The sequence below is a fragment of the Microtus oregoni genome, unplaced genomic scaffold (assembly GCF_018167655.1).
Source record: "Microtus oregoni isolate MIOR12 unplaced genomic scaffold, Mior012 000023F_ref0000262, whole genome shotgun sequence".
NCBI classification, from domain to species: domain Eukaryota; kingdom Metazoa; phylum Chordata; class Mammalia; order Rodentia; family Cricetidae; genus Microtus; species Microtus oregoni.
Window position 1 is genome coordinate 33,349,359 of NW_024543082.1, and position 12,390 is coordinate 33,361,748.

The following is a 12,390-nucleotide window of genomic DNA, read 5'->3' on the forward strand; positions in this document are numbered from 1 at the left end:
TCAGAAGACAACTCGCAGGAATTAGTTCTATCTTTCTACCATGTGAGTTCTGGGGACCAAACTCAGGTCGTCGGGCTTGGTGGCAAGTGCCTTTACCCACTGAGCCATCATTCTGGCCTCTGCTTGCATTCGTGAAAATATATAATTTTAACAGAGCTAAATATTAAAAAATCTTAAAAACCTTTAGAACAGGAACTAATTCACTCTAAGAACGTCTTACATGAAAAGATGACTATCAAACGATCTTTCAAAATATTTATTCCAAATAAAAATTCATACAAAGTGGTATATACAGGAACACAGCATCAGGTAAGATAATTCCAGTGGGGGGGGGAGACCTTGAGAAGCACAGTCCTTGGGCTATCAAAATGATAAAATTCAAAGTAATTTTACATAAGATACTTTAATGAAAAATAGTGCCATTCCACGCAAGTAACAAGACCATGCTGGCCACCAAGTAAGAAAAAAAATAATCCTTGACAACTTATGCACACAGCCCTTATCCAGCTCTCAGAAACACCTATTTTATCCCCTAAAAAGACCATATTTTCTTCCTTCTTACTCCGGTGGAAATTATTCAGTATTTCATTTTTTGGTTGTTTGTTTGTTTGTTTGGTTTTTTTTTTTTTTTTTTTTTTTTTTTTTTTTTTTTTTTGGTTTTTCGAGACAGGGTTTCTCTGTGATTTTGGAGCCTGTCCTGGAACTAGCTCTTGTAGACCAGGCTGGCCTCGAACTCACAGAGATCCGCCTGCCTCTGCCTCCCGAGTGCTGGGATTAAAGGCGTGTGCCACCACCGCCCGGCTTTTTTGTTTTTATACAAGTAAAAGAACATTTTTTTCAGACAGCTACTGAGCAACCAAATGAACCCTTAAAATGGGAGTTAATATCTAAATAATTTTTATGAAAGCAAGAATGGCTGGATAGTGGGTCTCTGGGCAAGGGAGGGGTGGTGTTCTTAGAGGGAGTAGCTTTCAGAGTGAGAGCTGAATGAGCTCTGAAAGTCTTCTTCCTGATAACAACCTGACACACACCCAAAGGTACGGATCACACAGGCAGACACAGACACAGACACACACACAGACACACACACACAGACACACACACACAAACACACACACACACACCTACGCATGCACGCACGCGCGCGCACACACACACAGAGAATCACATACATGCACATACTCGACCTGCGTCCTGGCAAGGCTGCCCCCAGACTCACTTCACTTGCTGGAGCACTCACTGCCCCCTGCCAACAGCTGACCCTTGCCCCGGACACCATCCCTCCTTCCTTCCTATAGGCCTGCCAGCCCTACTCTGCCCTTTCCTCCTGGGCCACTGCCCTGTCTGGCTGCCTCCTGGCTCTGTAGACACTTGGGCTGTGCCTCCTCTTCTCGCTCCTCCTCGGAGTCTGACTCGGATTCATCGTTGTAGAAATGAATGGTGGCTTGCACTGGGAAGCTGGCCAGCACTTTTTCCCCAGAGCTCTGCAGGTATTCTTGTCGCTTTGAAAGGGGTAAGTAAAGCCTAATATTAAAGAAACAAAGAAACCATTGGCTTCTGACAAAAGCGCTTAAGTTCCCCCATTTCTGTCTCATTTTTGCCTGCTGTGTACACGATGCTTTTAAGTTACCCGAACACAGAACTGGACACCTGCTGAGGGACTAGCTAATAACCACCCCCACTCTAATCAACCTAGTCCCACAGCAAATATATTAACCAAAACTGGGCTCTAATCTTAAAAGGCCCGCTCTCATCGGATGGATGACCTGAACCCTCCTGGATAGGAAATGTCCGGTCCCCTGCACACATTCACCTCAGAGGACAGGAATATAACCAACCCTCTGAGACCCTGGCCTGGAGGAGTAACTGACTGTTCCCATAGTGAAGGGAAAGATGAGAGATGGGTCCTTCTCACTGGAAGGAGAAATGCGCTTGGGGAAAGACATAAAGAGACATAAGGAGAGAGAGAGGGAGGAAAGACGGAGAGGTGCAGAGGGAGGGAGGGAAAAGAGAAAGGAGGAGGAGAAGAGAACAGAATGGAGGAAGGAGAAAGGGAGAGGGAGAGAGATAAGGGAGAGAAAGAGGAAGGAAAAGTTTAAATACATACAAATTGGAGCCCCCAAGTTTCAAGATTTCTAAAACTGGAGATTCCAGTTACTGTGAAAAGTGTTTAAAATGGCTCCAATCGTCTCTTAGTATTTCTCACTTATGAATTCCTTTGCTCCCCCTTTCCTGAGATCCCGGTGGGTCTGTGCTTCCCTGGCTCCAGCACCCTTGGCAACGTCTGGACACCTTCCTGACTAAGGAGAAGCTCCTGTGGGTTCTGGGCAAGAGCGGGAAGAGCTGCCAAACACCCTGCCCTGCTGGGGTCAGTCTCCACAGCACAGTCCTGCCCAGTCTATGGTGTCAGGAGGGCGGGAGCCCTGTAGCAGACAGAGCACATGCCAAATGCGTCAACACAGGTAAAGCAGAAATACAAGCGAGGTTTATGCCAGTCTGTGTTACATTTAGGTGGTTAGTATTTGCCGGTGAGTTTGAAGGGCAAATGGAATTTGTCATATGACCAGTCCCAGCTTGTAACAAAACATTAAATGCATAAAATCACAAACAGATTCCAGAAATAAAATAATATGTCCTTGAAACTCCTTGGTAAGGAAACAAAATAATACTCAAAACTATATTTAACTCTCCACTGTGTTGAGAACGCTAATGTGAACTGCCGTCTAAAGATCATGTGGTCTTTATGCGCTTTTTACAGTGAAGAGGCAGCGTATTACCTGACTGGGTGCTGGAACCCAAAGGCTCCCTTTGATCCTGAAGTTTGCTGGCTCCCCCAAGGCTCACACTGTAAAGACAAGCATGTAGAAACACAGATGAAGTCAAGGATCCGCCGATGGTGCCATCCTGAAGCTTTACCGGTCCAGCTGAAGCAGTCTGTACCGACTGCTAGCCGGACTAACATGAGCGGTTCAACATGTTAGTGTCTCGCAGGTTCTGCTTCTGTTTATCCACAGTGATCCAGGAACTGAGGGTTCAGACCTTAAACCCATGTGTGTGATACGGTGTATTTGTATGCATGTGTGTGTGCAAGCATGCTTGCTCATGAGTGTGCAGTATGGTATATTTGTATGTGTGTGTATGTGCAAGCATGCTTGCTCATGAGTGTGTGTGGTATGGTGTATTTGTATGTGTGTGTGTGCAAGCATGCTTGCTCATGAGTGTGTGCGGTATGGTTGCTCATGAGTGTGTGCAGTATGGTTGCTCATGAGTGTGTGCAGTATGGTTGCTCATGAGTGTGTGTGGAGACTAGATGTCCATGGCCAATTGTTTTCTGTCCCTCAAACAAAGGTTTTGTTTTTTTTGGTTTTGTTTTTTGTTTCTTTGGTTTTTTGAGGTTTCTCTGTGTAACCCTGACTGTCCTGGAACTCTCTCTGTAGACCGTGATGGCCCTGAACTCACAGAGATCCACCTGCCTCTGCTCCCAAATGCTGAGATTAAAGATGAGCACCACCTCCACCTGGCTTACTAACAAAGTTTTATTGAGGGAGGGTTGCTCACTGAACTTGGAGGTCACCTATTTAGCTAGACTGGTTTGCCAGCAAGCTCCACGGTTCTCCTGTCTCAGTCCTTGGTGCACCCCACACCAGGCTTTGCACATGGGTCCTGGGGATTAGAATTTAGGTCCTCATGATTGTACAGCAATCGCTTTATCTACTGAACCATCTCCCCAACTCCCAGGTCCTAGATAGACGTGTGTGTATTTGTGTGTGTATATGTATGGGTAAATATATAGACAGACATGTGTGTGTATTTGCATGTGTATATGTATGGATATATATATGTATACACACACATATGAGAGACATGAAGGCAGAAGAGACAGAAGGGAAAGAAAGGAGACTAGTGGAAGGGGAGACTATAGGGAAAATCAAAGGAAGGGAATATACATTTTGTATTTGGTTGCTCTCTGTGCTGTTCCATCCTGAGTGCATGCGTATGTATGTGCGTGTGGTGTGTGCCTGTGTGTGTGTGTAACAATCTGTGAGCAAACTGACCTACAGGATGTCTCTGCAGATACTAACACTGTGAAGAGCTCAGGGCAGAGTTAAGTGGGGGTCTTTGGAACACAGTCCTTCACACTGAGGCTGACTCTTCCGCACTACAGAAAACAGCTTCTGGATTAAGTTCCTTGTAATTTTAAACAGTCCCTAAAGTGAGGTGGTGACGCTGCACACAACCCCGTCCTGCTAAAGATGACTGTTGTGGGAACGGAGCTCACTGTGGTAGACTGCCAGGCATGCTGCTAATCCGACCAGAGAGAAGCTGCTTCCTGCAAGCATCCTGTCCTCCCTAGACTGAGGACGTGCAATGCCTGCTCATGAACTGAAGAAACCAACTCCACAAACATACGCGCCCTTAATTTTTTATGCCACATTTTCTTTTTCCTTTTTGACTTTTGAGACAGGATCTCACTATGAAACTCAGGCTGGCCTCCAATTTTCAGAGATCTTCCCAAGTGTTAGGATTACAAGCATGAGCCACCACGCCTGGCTTTCAAAAAGAGCTTAATAAAAGACCGGTTCTCACGGAGGGAAACATGGAAACACGCACACTTTGGCAATTAAACGGGACTAGAAAGGTAAACCAGCTAAGCACCGAGCTTAAGGCGTGTGCATCCTCTTAATCTCTGAAGAACAGGCTCAAGGAGACTTCAGCCACAGGCCTCTGACTGGGAGGCTATGGCGGGAAGCCTGGGTAGTAGGACCGGCCCTGGCAGTGTGGACAAGCGGCCGGGACAGAAATGCGCCGAGGCCAAGATACCGCAAGGCCCGGGGCTGTCGTGCTGCACAGCGATAGAATATATGTTTATCATTGGATTTGCCAGTCCCCAGGCTCCATCCTCAAGACCAAAAAAAAAAAAAAAAGTTTTTAAAAAGATTTGGTCTATCCCCTTTTCCCCAGTCCAGTGGAAGATACAACTCTTCTAGGGGCACCGAGTGAGTACAGGGAGCTCCTCTGATCAAAGAAGGCCTTGTATCAAATTTATATCTTATTATAATTTCAAATCTGCTTGCTGGGAGTCCTGGGACAGGTCATCAAACCTCAGTACCTCCCATAATCCTCTATACGATGGCATAGAGACTGGGGGCTGAGGAATTGTCCTGTTTGGCCAAGAGGGGGTGTATTAGCCAGAAGCTCTTCAGTCCAAGCACGGTACACTCACCCCGCTTGCTTGGGGGAGCCCGATCTATGGAGGCCTGCGGAGAAACAGGCTGTGACCAACCAAGAGTGAGCTTTCTCTTACCAGGGAATTTAGCTCCTGGTAAAGGTGGAACCTAGTGACAGCAGAAGACCCAGGGGTGGATCCCAAGACCTGCCCTGACAAGGGTATGGGAAGGCAGTCAGTTCTACAACCCCGACAGAACACCAGACTCCCCCACCCGCCCAAATCCTGGATATGGCCGCTTTGTGTGGAGTGTAGTCAGCTAGAAACGACCGTGCCTTGCTTGATGCAATCATCACAAGGGGCGTTCTCATCAGAACAGAAGCAAAGGCTACCTGCCCGAGGCTGCCCGTCATTGAGTACTTCCGGGTTCACACACACACACACACACACACACACACAGCTGAGTGACCCCACAGTCGTGGTTCACCTAGAGGAAAGTCTAGTTGTTTGTGAGCTTCTCCTTTAAAATCTGTCTTTTAAGAACTGGAGTCTGAATGCTATAAAATTCATCTCCCGTTTAGAAATTTGGAGCCATAGTAATTAGGGCTAGAATACCACTTACTAGACTACTATCTTTTTATTTGCTTCATTCTTTAAGAAAATTAATACTAACTGAATTAAAGCATCCAATATACGAAGAAAATAACTTAACTGTGGAAGAGTGCAGAGGGCTCCTTTGCCACCCCTAACTTTTCTTACACGTACCTGTACACATAGCTGTCTCCACAGGTGTCAGGTAAATAAAATGCATGTCCTCCCTGGTCAGGCTAACTCCTTGGTTTCAAAAGTCAGTTTATATTGGAAAATATAACAAATGTAAGCAAGTCGTTACCTTAACCAGCTAAATGCAATTAAGGGACGGTGCAAAGATAAAGGAATGGCTATGGCAATTCACCTCTGCCTGCAGATCTCTGCTTGAGTGTATTTGCACAGACGACAGCTCCGCCAGGAGCCCTTGAAGAAGGGGTCGAAAGTGCTTCTGAAGGGCCAGTCGCTGGGTGGGGCCTTTATCTGCACCTTCTGGGCACTTGAGACAGATGCCTGCCTTTCTTTGCACTGTGGGACCACCGCCCCTGCTAATGTACACTCAGCTTTTCTCTAAGGGGGCTGGATTTTGCCTCTCCCCTTTCCACCAGCAGGTTTACAGAAGAACCAAGACACACCTCCACTCCACCCCCTCCGCTCTGTGAAATGGCCTTGCAACAGCTTTGGAGCCCAAAGGGTCCATTAGAGCCTCTGCTCAGTCAGGCGCTACCTGCTGGACCTTCAGGCGCTTCTGAGTTAGAACATGGAGCAGATCTTTCCTGCTTTTTTGTCTTGTTTTGTTTTGTTGATTACTATGGACACGGTGCCATTTTCTGGCTTGACAGTTACCTACAACATTCACAATTTAACTTACCCGGCTTACAGTTCTGGTCATCTCCGCGTCTCCAGGAGGCGGCACCCACGGTCTCCACAGAGCTGTAACAGAACTGGAAAGGAGCACGGGGAGAGACTGAATCCCCGGCATTTCTGTTGCCCCTTAAAACGTTACTATGAGAGTATAGTGTCTGCTTGACAAAGAGGCCCTGCACACACCTTGTTCCCTTACGGTCGCAGACCGGGTCTGCCAGTACCTTACCTGTCTGTTCCTGTCTCCTGCAGAATTCTCTGCCCTCTGTTCCCAAGGAAACTCTGAGAAGGTAAGTCCCAAATCTAACACCATTATTGGGGCACGTGTTAGTCGAGGTATTTTTCTCCCAGCTAAGCTCTCATTGATACTTCAAGATTTCCCATTACAGCTGTTTGGTTTCAACTACATCACCTCTGCCACGGAAGGCTCTTGATGCTACAGCGTTCTATCACGCCGAAAGGCAATCTGTCTCTCCATCACCAAGGAGTGCCCTCCCTACCTCCCCAACTAATCTGATCTCTTTAACTCTCACACCCTTAAAGACAGCTGCGTCCCAGGAATGGGAAAACGCTGAGTCCCAGTATAAAGGAAATAGGTAGTCGCTTAGTGATAGAGCGCAGGATCCTTTTGCAAGTTTCGCATAGGCCCCCCAGCTTCCAGTGTTTCCCAGCTAGATCAATTTCAGATCCTCAATATGCACAAGCGTTGGCCCATTTCCCTGCCAGGAGTCCGCGGGGGTTCCTGCATTTCAGACAGGAGTTTTGTAGTTGTCTATCTCAGGCTAAGGAACTCGCCCTGAGTCAGGGCGCACCTCCACCGGGGCCGCAGAGACACCCTCACCTTTCGGGCCCGCGCGGCAGCGGTGGTCTCCCTAGATCATCCCTGGGACAGTGGCAGAAGCTTCCCAGCGCCTCCCGGGCTCCGGCCGCCGCCTCGGGTCTCATGGTGCGGGCGGCACGCGAGTCCCGCAGCCCGACGGCGCCTCGTCCCGCTCGCCGAGCGTGCTCACCTACCCGCTCGCTCCGCGCCAGGTTTAAAAACAGGGGCGGGGCGGGGAGAGGACTCAGGAAACTGCGCACCCCCTCCCCCCCCCCCCGGGTGTGGGAGGGCTGGGGACCGCGGGAGGGGGCCAGAGGAAGCAGAGGGTGGAGTGGAGACTGTCAAGGAAGACAGCCTGCTCGGGACGGCGGGGAGGGGTGGGTGTCCAGAGTGGAGAAGGGACAAAAGAAAACCCGGAGGGGTCACGGCGGAGCGGGACCGGACAGACCGCCCGCAGGGCCCTCCAGGTTGGCGGGTGTCCTCTGCGTGCCCTGGAGGTCGTCCCCACTGCCCAGCAGCTCTTGGCTGCCCTCGGGGTTCTGATCCCATCCAGGAGGATCCCATCTCGCCTCCCCACCCCACCCCACCCCCGTTCCCCCAGTGTCTCCCTTTCCACACAGCGAGACGTTGTGGGTGTGGGGCAGAGTCCTTTATACACTGTATTAAACCGTGGGTCCAATGGAGGACCCTGCGAGGTAGGCAAAAGATATGAAGGCACAGAGGGCAGTAAGGTGTCAGGGTTTTTTTTTTTTTTTAAAAAATATCTAAACATCTAGATGTGCTTTTTAAGTTTGATAACGCATATCTGTTAGCCCAGAAGTTAGACTTCAATTCAGCACTAAAGACATCTTTTGAAGAGAGAATGAAAATATACCTAATCGTAGTCATTTGCACAGCTAATAATAATACACGCATGTTAAACTGGGCAGTGGTGGTGCACTCCTTTAATCCCAGCACTCGGGAGTCAGAGACAGGTGGATCTCTGAGTTCGAGGCCAACCTGATCTGCAGAATGAGTTCCAGGACATCCAGGGCTACACAGAGAAACCCTGTTTTGAAAAACCGAAATAAATGAATAAGTAATTCGTGTAGGTCTTTTTTTCTGTCGTAATCCTGTGTATACAATCCAGGGTCTTTACAGAGTTCCGGACATTATGGGAAAATAGATACAAGGTTTTATAAATTATTATTTTAGATGTATTTATTTTATTGTGTGTGTGTGTGTGTTTCCTGCATGTGTGTCTGTGTACCTCTTGCATGCTTGTGGAACTGGAGTTACCTGTAGCTGCGAGCTGCCATGTGTGTGCTGGGAATCACCAGGTCCTCTGCAAAAGCAACAATGTGCTCTTAACAACTGAGCCGCCTCTCTATCCCCTAGATATAGGGATTTTAAAGACCAGCAGTGGTTTCTGAGGGGCTACTAAGGATCTGTTTATTTTTATATTTATTTATCTATGGGCATGGCATGCAGTGGAGGTTGGAGGGCAGCTCATGGGAGTCCATTCTCTCTGTCCCCCGTGTGGATTCTGGGAGCAAACTCAGGCCGTCCAGTTTCATGGCAAACATCGTTATCCACTGAGTTATTCTGTTGGCTCAGGTTCCTAAGGATTTTGAAGGACTTTTCAAATATTTTCTGAATTTTCAACAATGAATATATTACTTTTTACTGTGGCAAAAGAGAATACAAATTTACCGTTTTAATCACTTTCCAGTATGCAATTAAGCAGGTGGCATGATGTCCACTCATCTGGCCTTTCAACACTACTTCATCTCCAGAACCTTCTGTCATCCTGCAGGGAAGCTGTCCCTGCTAAATCACTTCAGGTTCCCCTCCTCGACCTTGGTAACCACTACTAATTCCTGTGTCTATAAATTTAACCGTCGTGTTCCTTTGTGATGCATTTACTAATGCTGTCATCCTCACCCCAAGCCTGCAAAGGAGGCTTTATCCACAGTGTGCAGGTTGAGGAGCTCCTTCTCAGGGTCTGGAGAGATGGCTCAGAGGTCAGGAGCCTGTAACTGACCTTGCAGGGGACCAGAGCTGCTTTCAAGTAGTCACCCCGTTGAGAGGCTGATTCTCAACAGGCTCTAGGGCTTCAGGGGATCTAATGCCCTCTTCTGCATCTGTGGGCATCTGCACTCCCGGGCACATACCTGCTTTCTGGACACACAGGTAAACATAAAAGTTTAAAAAGTAGAAAACTGGCAATCAGAGATTAAATAAGATACGCAAAATCAGTGGTTACAGAGCCAGGACTGAACTAAATGCCAAGGCAAAAGGCACAGCGCTTGCACACAGTGACAAGTCGTCCTCACTCTTTTGTCGTTATTTTTTTTACTTATGCTGAGAGAAATGTCAGATCTCCATGGTCAAAGCTTGGGCAGTTTGAATAACAGAATATTAGCTTATGGTTCAAGGTATAAAATAGATACCCATACGTTCCTACTTATGGTTCAAGGTATAAAATAGATATCCATAAGTTCTTCTTACATCAATATTTGCTGAATAAATGAAAACTTGAAAATTCGTGAAGGAAAGAGAAGACACGGACAGAAGGTCCAAGCGTCCCAGTGGTTTCTGCAAATGACCGACTCTCAAGGCAAGCGTAACTAGTCAAAGTGCTTCACGGGTTGTGTTTAATACAGAGCAGCTCTGTGGAGGCAGGTTTGCGTCAGTGAGCCGCAAGTGGCTTTATCCACTGAGTCGTCTTGCTGGCCCAACAATGTGTGCTTTTTATTGTTGTTTTTGTTTGTTTTTGAGACAGGGTCTCTCTACATAGCCCTGGCTTTTCTGGAACTCACTTTGTAGACCAGGTTGGCCTTAACTCACAGAGATCTCCCTGCTTCTCCCTCCTGAATGCTGGGATACAGTTACATCATAGCCCCCTCCCTTTACCTCCTTCCAAATCCTCTCATGTACTGCCCCTTGCTCTTTTTCAAATTCATGGCTTCTTATTCTTTTCTTTCTTTCTTGTTTCTTGTTTTTTTTTTTTTTTTTTTGAGAAAGAATTTCTTTGTGTAACCCTGACTGTCCTGGAACTCTCTCTATAGACCACCCTGACCTAGATCTGCCTACCTTTGCTTCTTGAGTGTTGTCTTTATAGGCAAGTGCCACCACCTCCCAGCCAACTTTTTTTCCCTGTAATTGTGACACACGCACATAAATATAACCTGCTCAGTATTTATAAATGACATTTGTTTGTATGTTTTCAGGGCTGATCACTTGGTATTCGTATTCAATTGGTGTGCTTTTCCCTGGAGAAACCTTTTTTTTCCCTCTCTCAGCCTTCCTTAGTTGCCTGTGGTTCTTTGCCTAGGGTGGAGGCCTCATGAGCTCCCTGAGGTTATCATGTTATCCAGTCTATTGCTGTCGCCCTTGTTCAGGTCGCTGGTAGACAGGCCTGCGGAGGAGACTTGGTGACTGTAGCCTCTGACATTTCTGGGGAAAACAGTCTCACAGCAAACTTCTTTCCCTCTGATTCTTACAGTCTTCTCCTTTTGAAAATACCCCTGAGCCTTAGGTGCAGGGCTTGGCTTGTAGATGCGTCATCTGGAGCTGGGCACAATTTGTACTTTGGTCGATGGTGGATTCCATCTGTGGCAAAGAGAAGGCTCCTTGATGAGGGGTTATTTTTATTTTATATGATGAATGTTTTCCCTCCGTGTGTGATTGTGCACCACGTGAACGATGGGTCCCACTGAGACCAGAAGAGAGTGTCACGTTCCTGAACCTGGAGATACAGTTGGTTGTGAGCCACCCAGTGGGTGCTGGGAACCTGGGTTCTTTGCAAGAGCATCCGGTGCTCATTGCTTTTGAGCCTTGATCTAGCACCTCATTTCTCTCCTTCTTGTTTGTTTTTAGCTATAGATACGGAAATTAAAATACAGAACATGGCTGGGGCATAGCTTAGTGGTAGGTTGCTTAGCATTCAAGAGGCCCTAGATTGATCCGGTTGGATTCCCTATCCTGTGAAATATACAAATAAATTACAGCAAAAGAAACAAACTACAATTAAAGTCACTGAGAATGTAAAGGCATTTTGTGTTACAGAGTATCTGAGTATAGTAACTGTCCAAACTTTGAGTCCAGGGCAGATCTTTATGCACAAGGAAGTCCTTGGGCAGAAGAGACAGAAAATTCACGGGACCCTCGGCACATAACCAGGGAAATCTATCGAATTTCAAGGGTGTCAATCCTGCCTCAGGTGGTGAAGTAGGAAATAAATGGAGATCCCATTTCGTGCTCTCTTGTCTTTGATTAAAGACTCCTGCTCAGATACTGACTTCCGGTGAGAACTTAGAGACAAAGACTGAAGTTGTCCATCAGAGGGTTTCTGGCAGGTCTCTGAGGAGGATGTCAAAGTCAAAACATCCGAGAGGGTGGAGTATTTTTACATAAACAGTGTGGAAGACAGGCAGGGAAGTGATCATTTCCTCTCCTTTTGCTTGGTTCAGCCTCACTTCCTGGTCCCTGCTCTTCAGAACCTTGCACAGCTCTGGAAGCTGTTCTAGAAGCCCTGAGATGCCGTTATTACTTGTTATGTTGTTGTTATTCTTATTTCTTACACTGTTGGAAACCAAACTCAAGGCCTCCTGCATGCTAGCAAGGGCTCTACCATGGAGCGCCTCCCTCAGTTCAAGACTGAAAATAATCTTTTAACCTGTGGTTTTGTTTACGAGGAGGGTCTGTGCGTGTGTCACTGCGCCTGTGTGGATGCAGATGGCAGCTGTGGGGAGGCAGCGTCTCCTTCCATGAGGGACGAGGACAATTAGCACAGCTTTCTGCCCCCACAACAGGACTGTTGGCAGTCACCAAAAGTGGCAAATGTAGCCTACATAATGAGCATGTAGACCAATACTCAGCCGTCAACTTGGACCATCAAGATGGCTCAGTGGGTAGAGACGCTTGCTCCCAACCCGACTGAGCTCAGTCTCTGGGATCTAATGGTAGA

At 47.3% G+C, this 12,390-nt stretch overlaps 1 protein-coding gene across 1 annotated transcript; it reads right to left on the minus strand.

Moving 5' to 3' along the window:
- Positions 1 to 1,100: 1,100 nt before the first annotated feature.
- On the minus strand, positions 1,101 to 7,621 carry Ripply3 (ripply transcriptional repressor 3). Its single transcript, XM_041672994.1, is given in 5 exon segments — positions 1,101 to 1,333; positions 1,335 to 1,524; positions 2,778 to 2,845; positions 6,627 to 6,699; positions 7,461 to 7,621. Coding segments are annotated over 5 exon segments (459 nt in total). The 5' UTR covers positions 7,565 to 7,621; the 3' UTR covers positions 1,101 to 1,309.
- Positions 7,622 to 12,390: the final 4,769 nt, after the last annotated feature.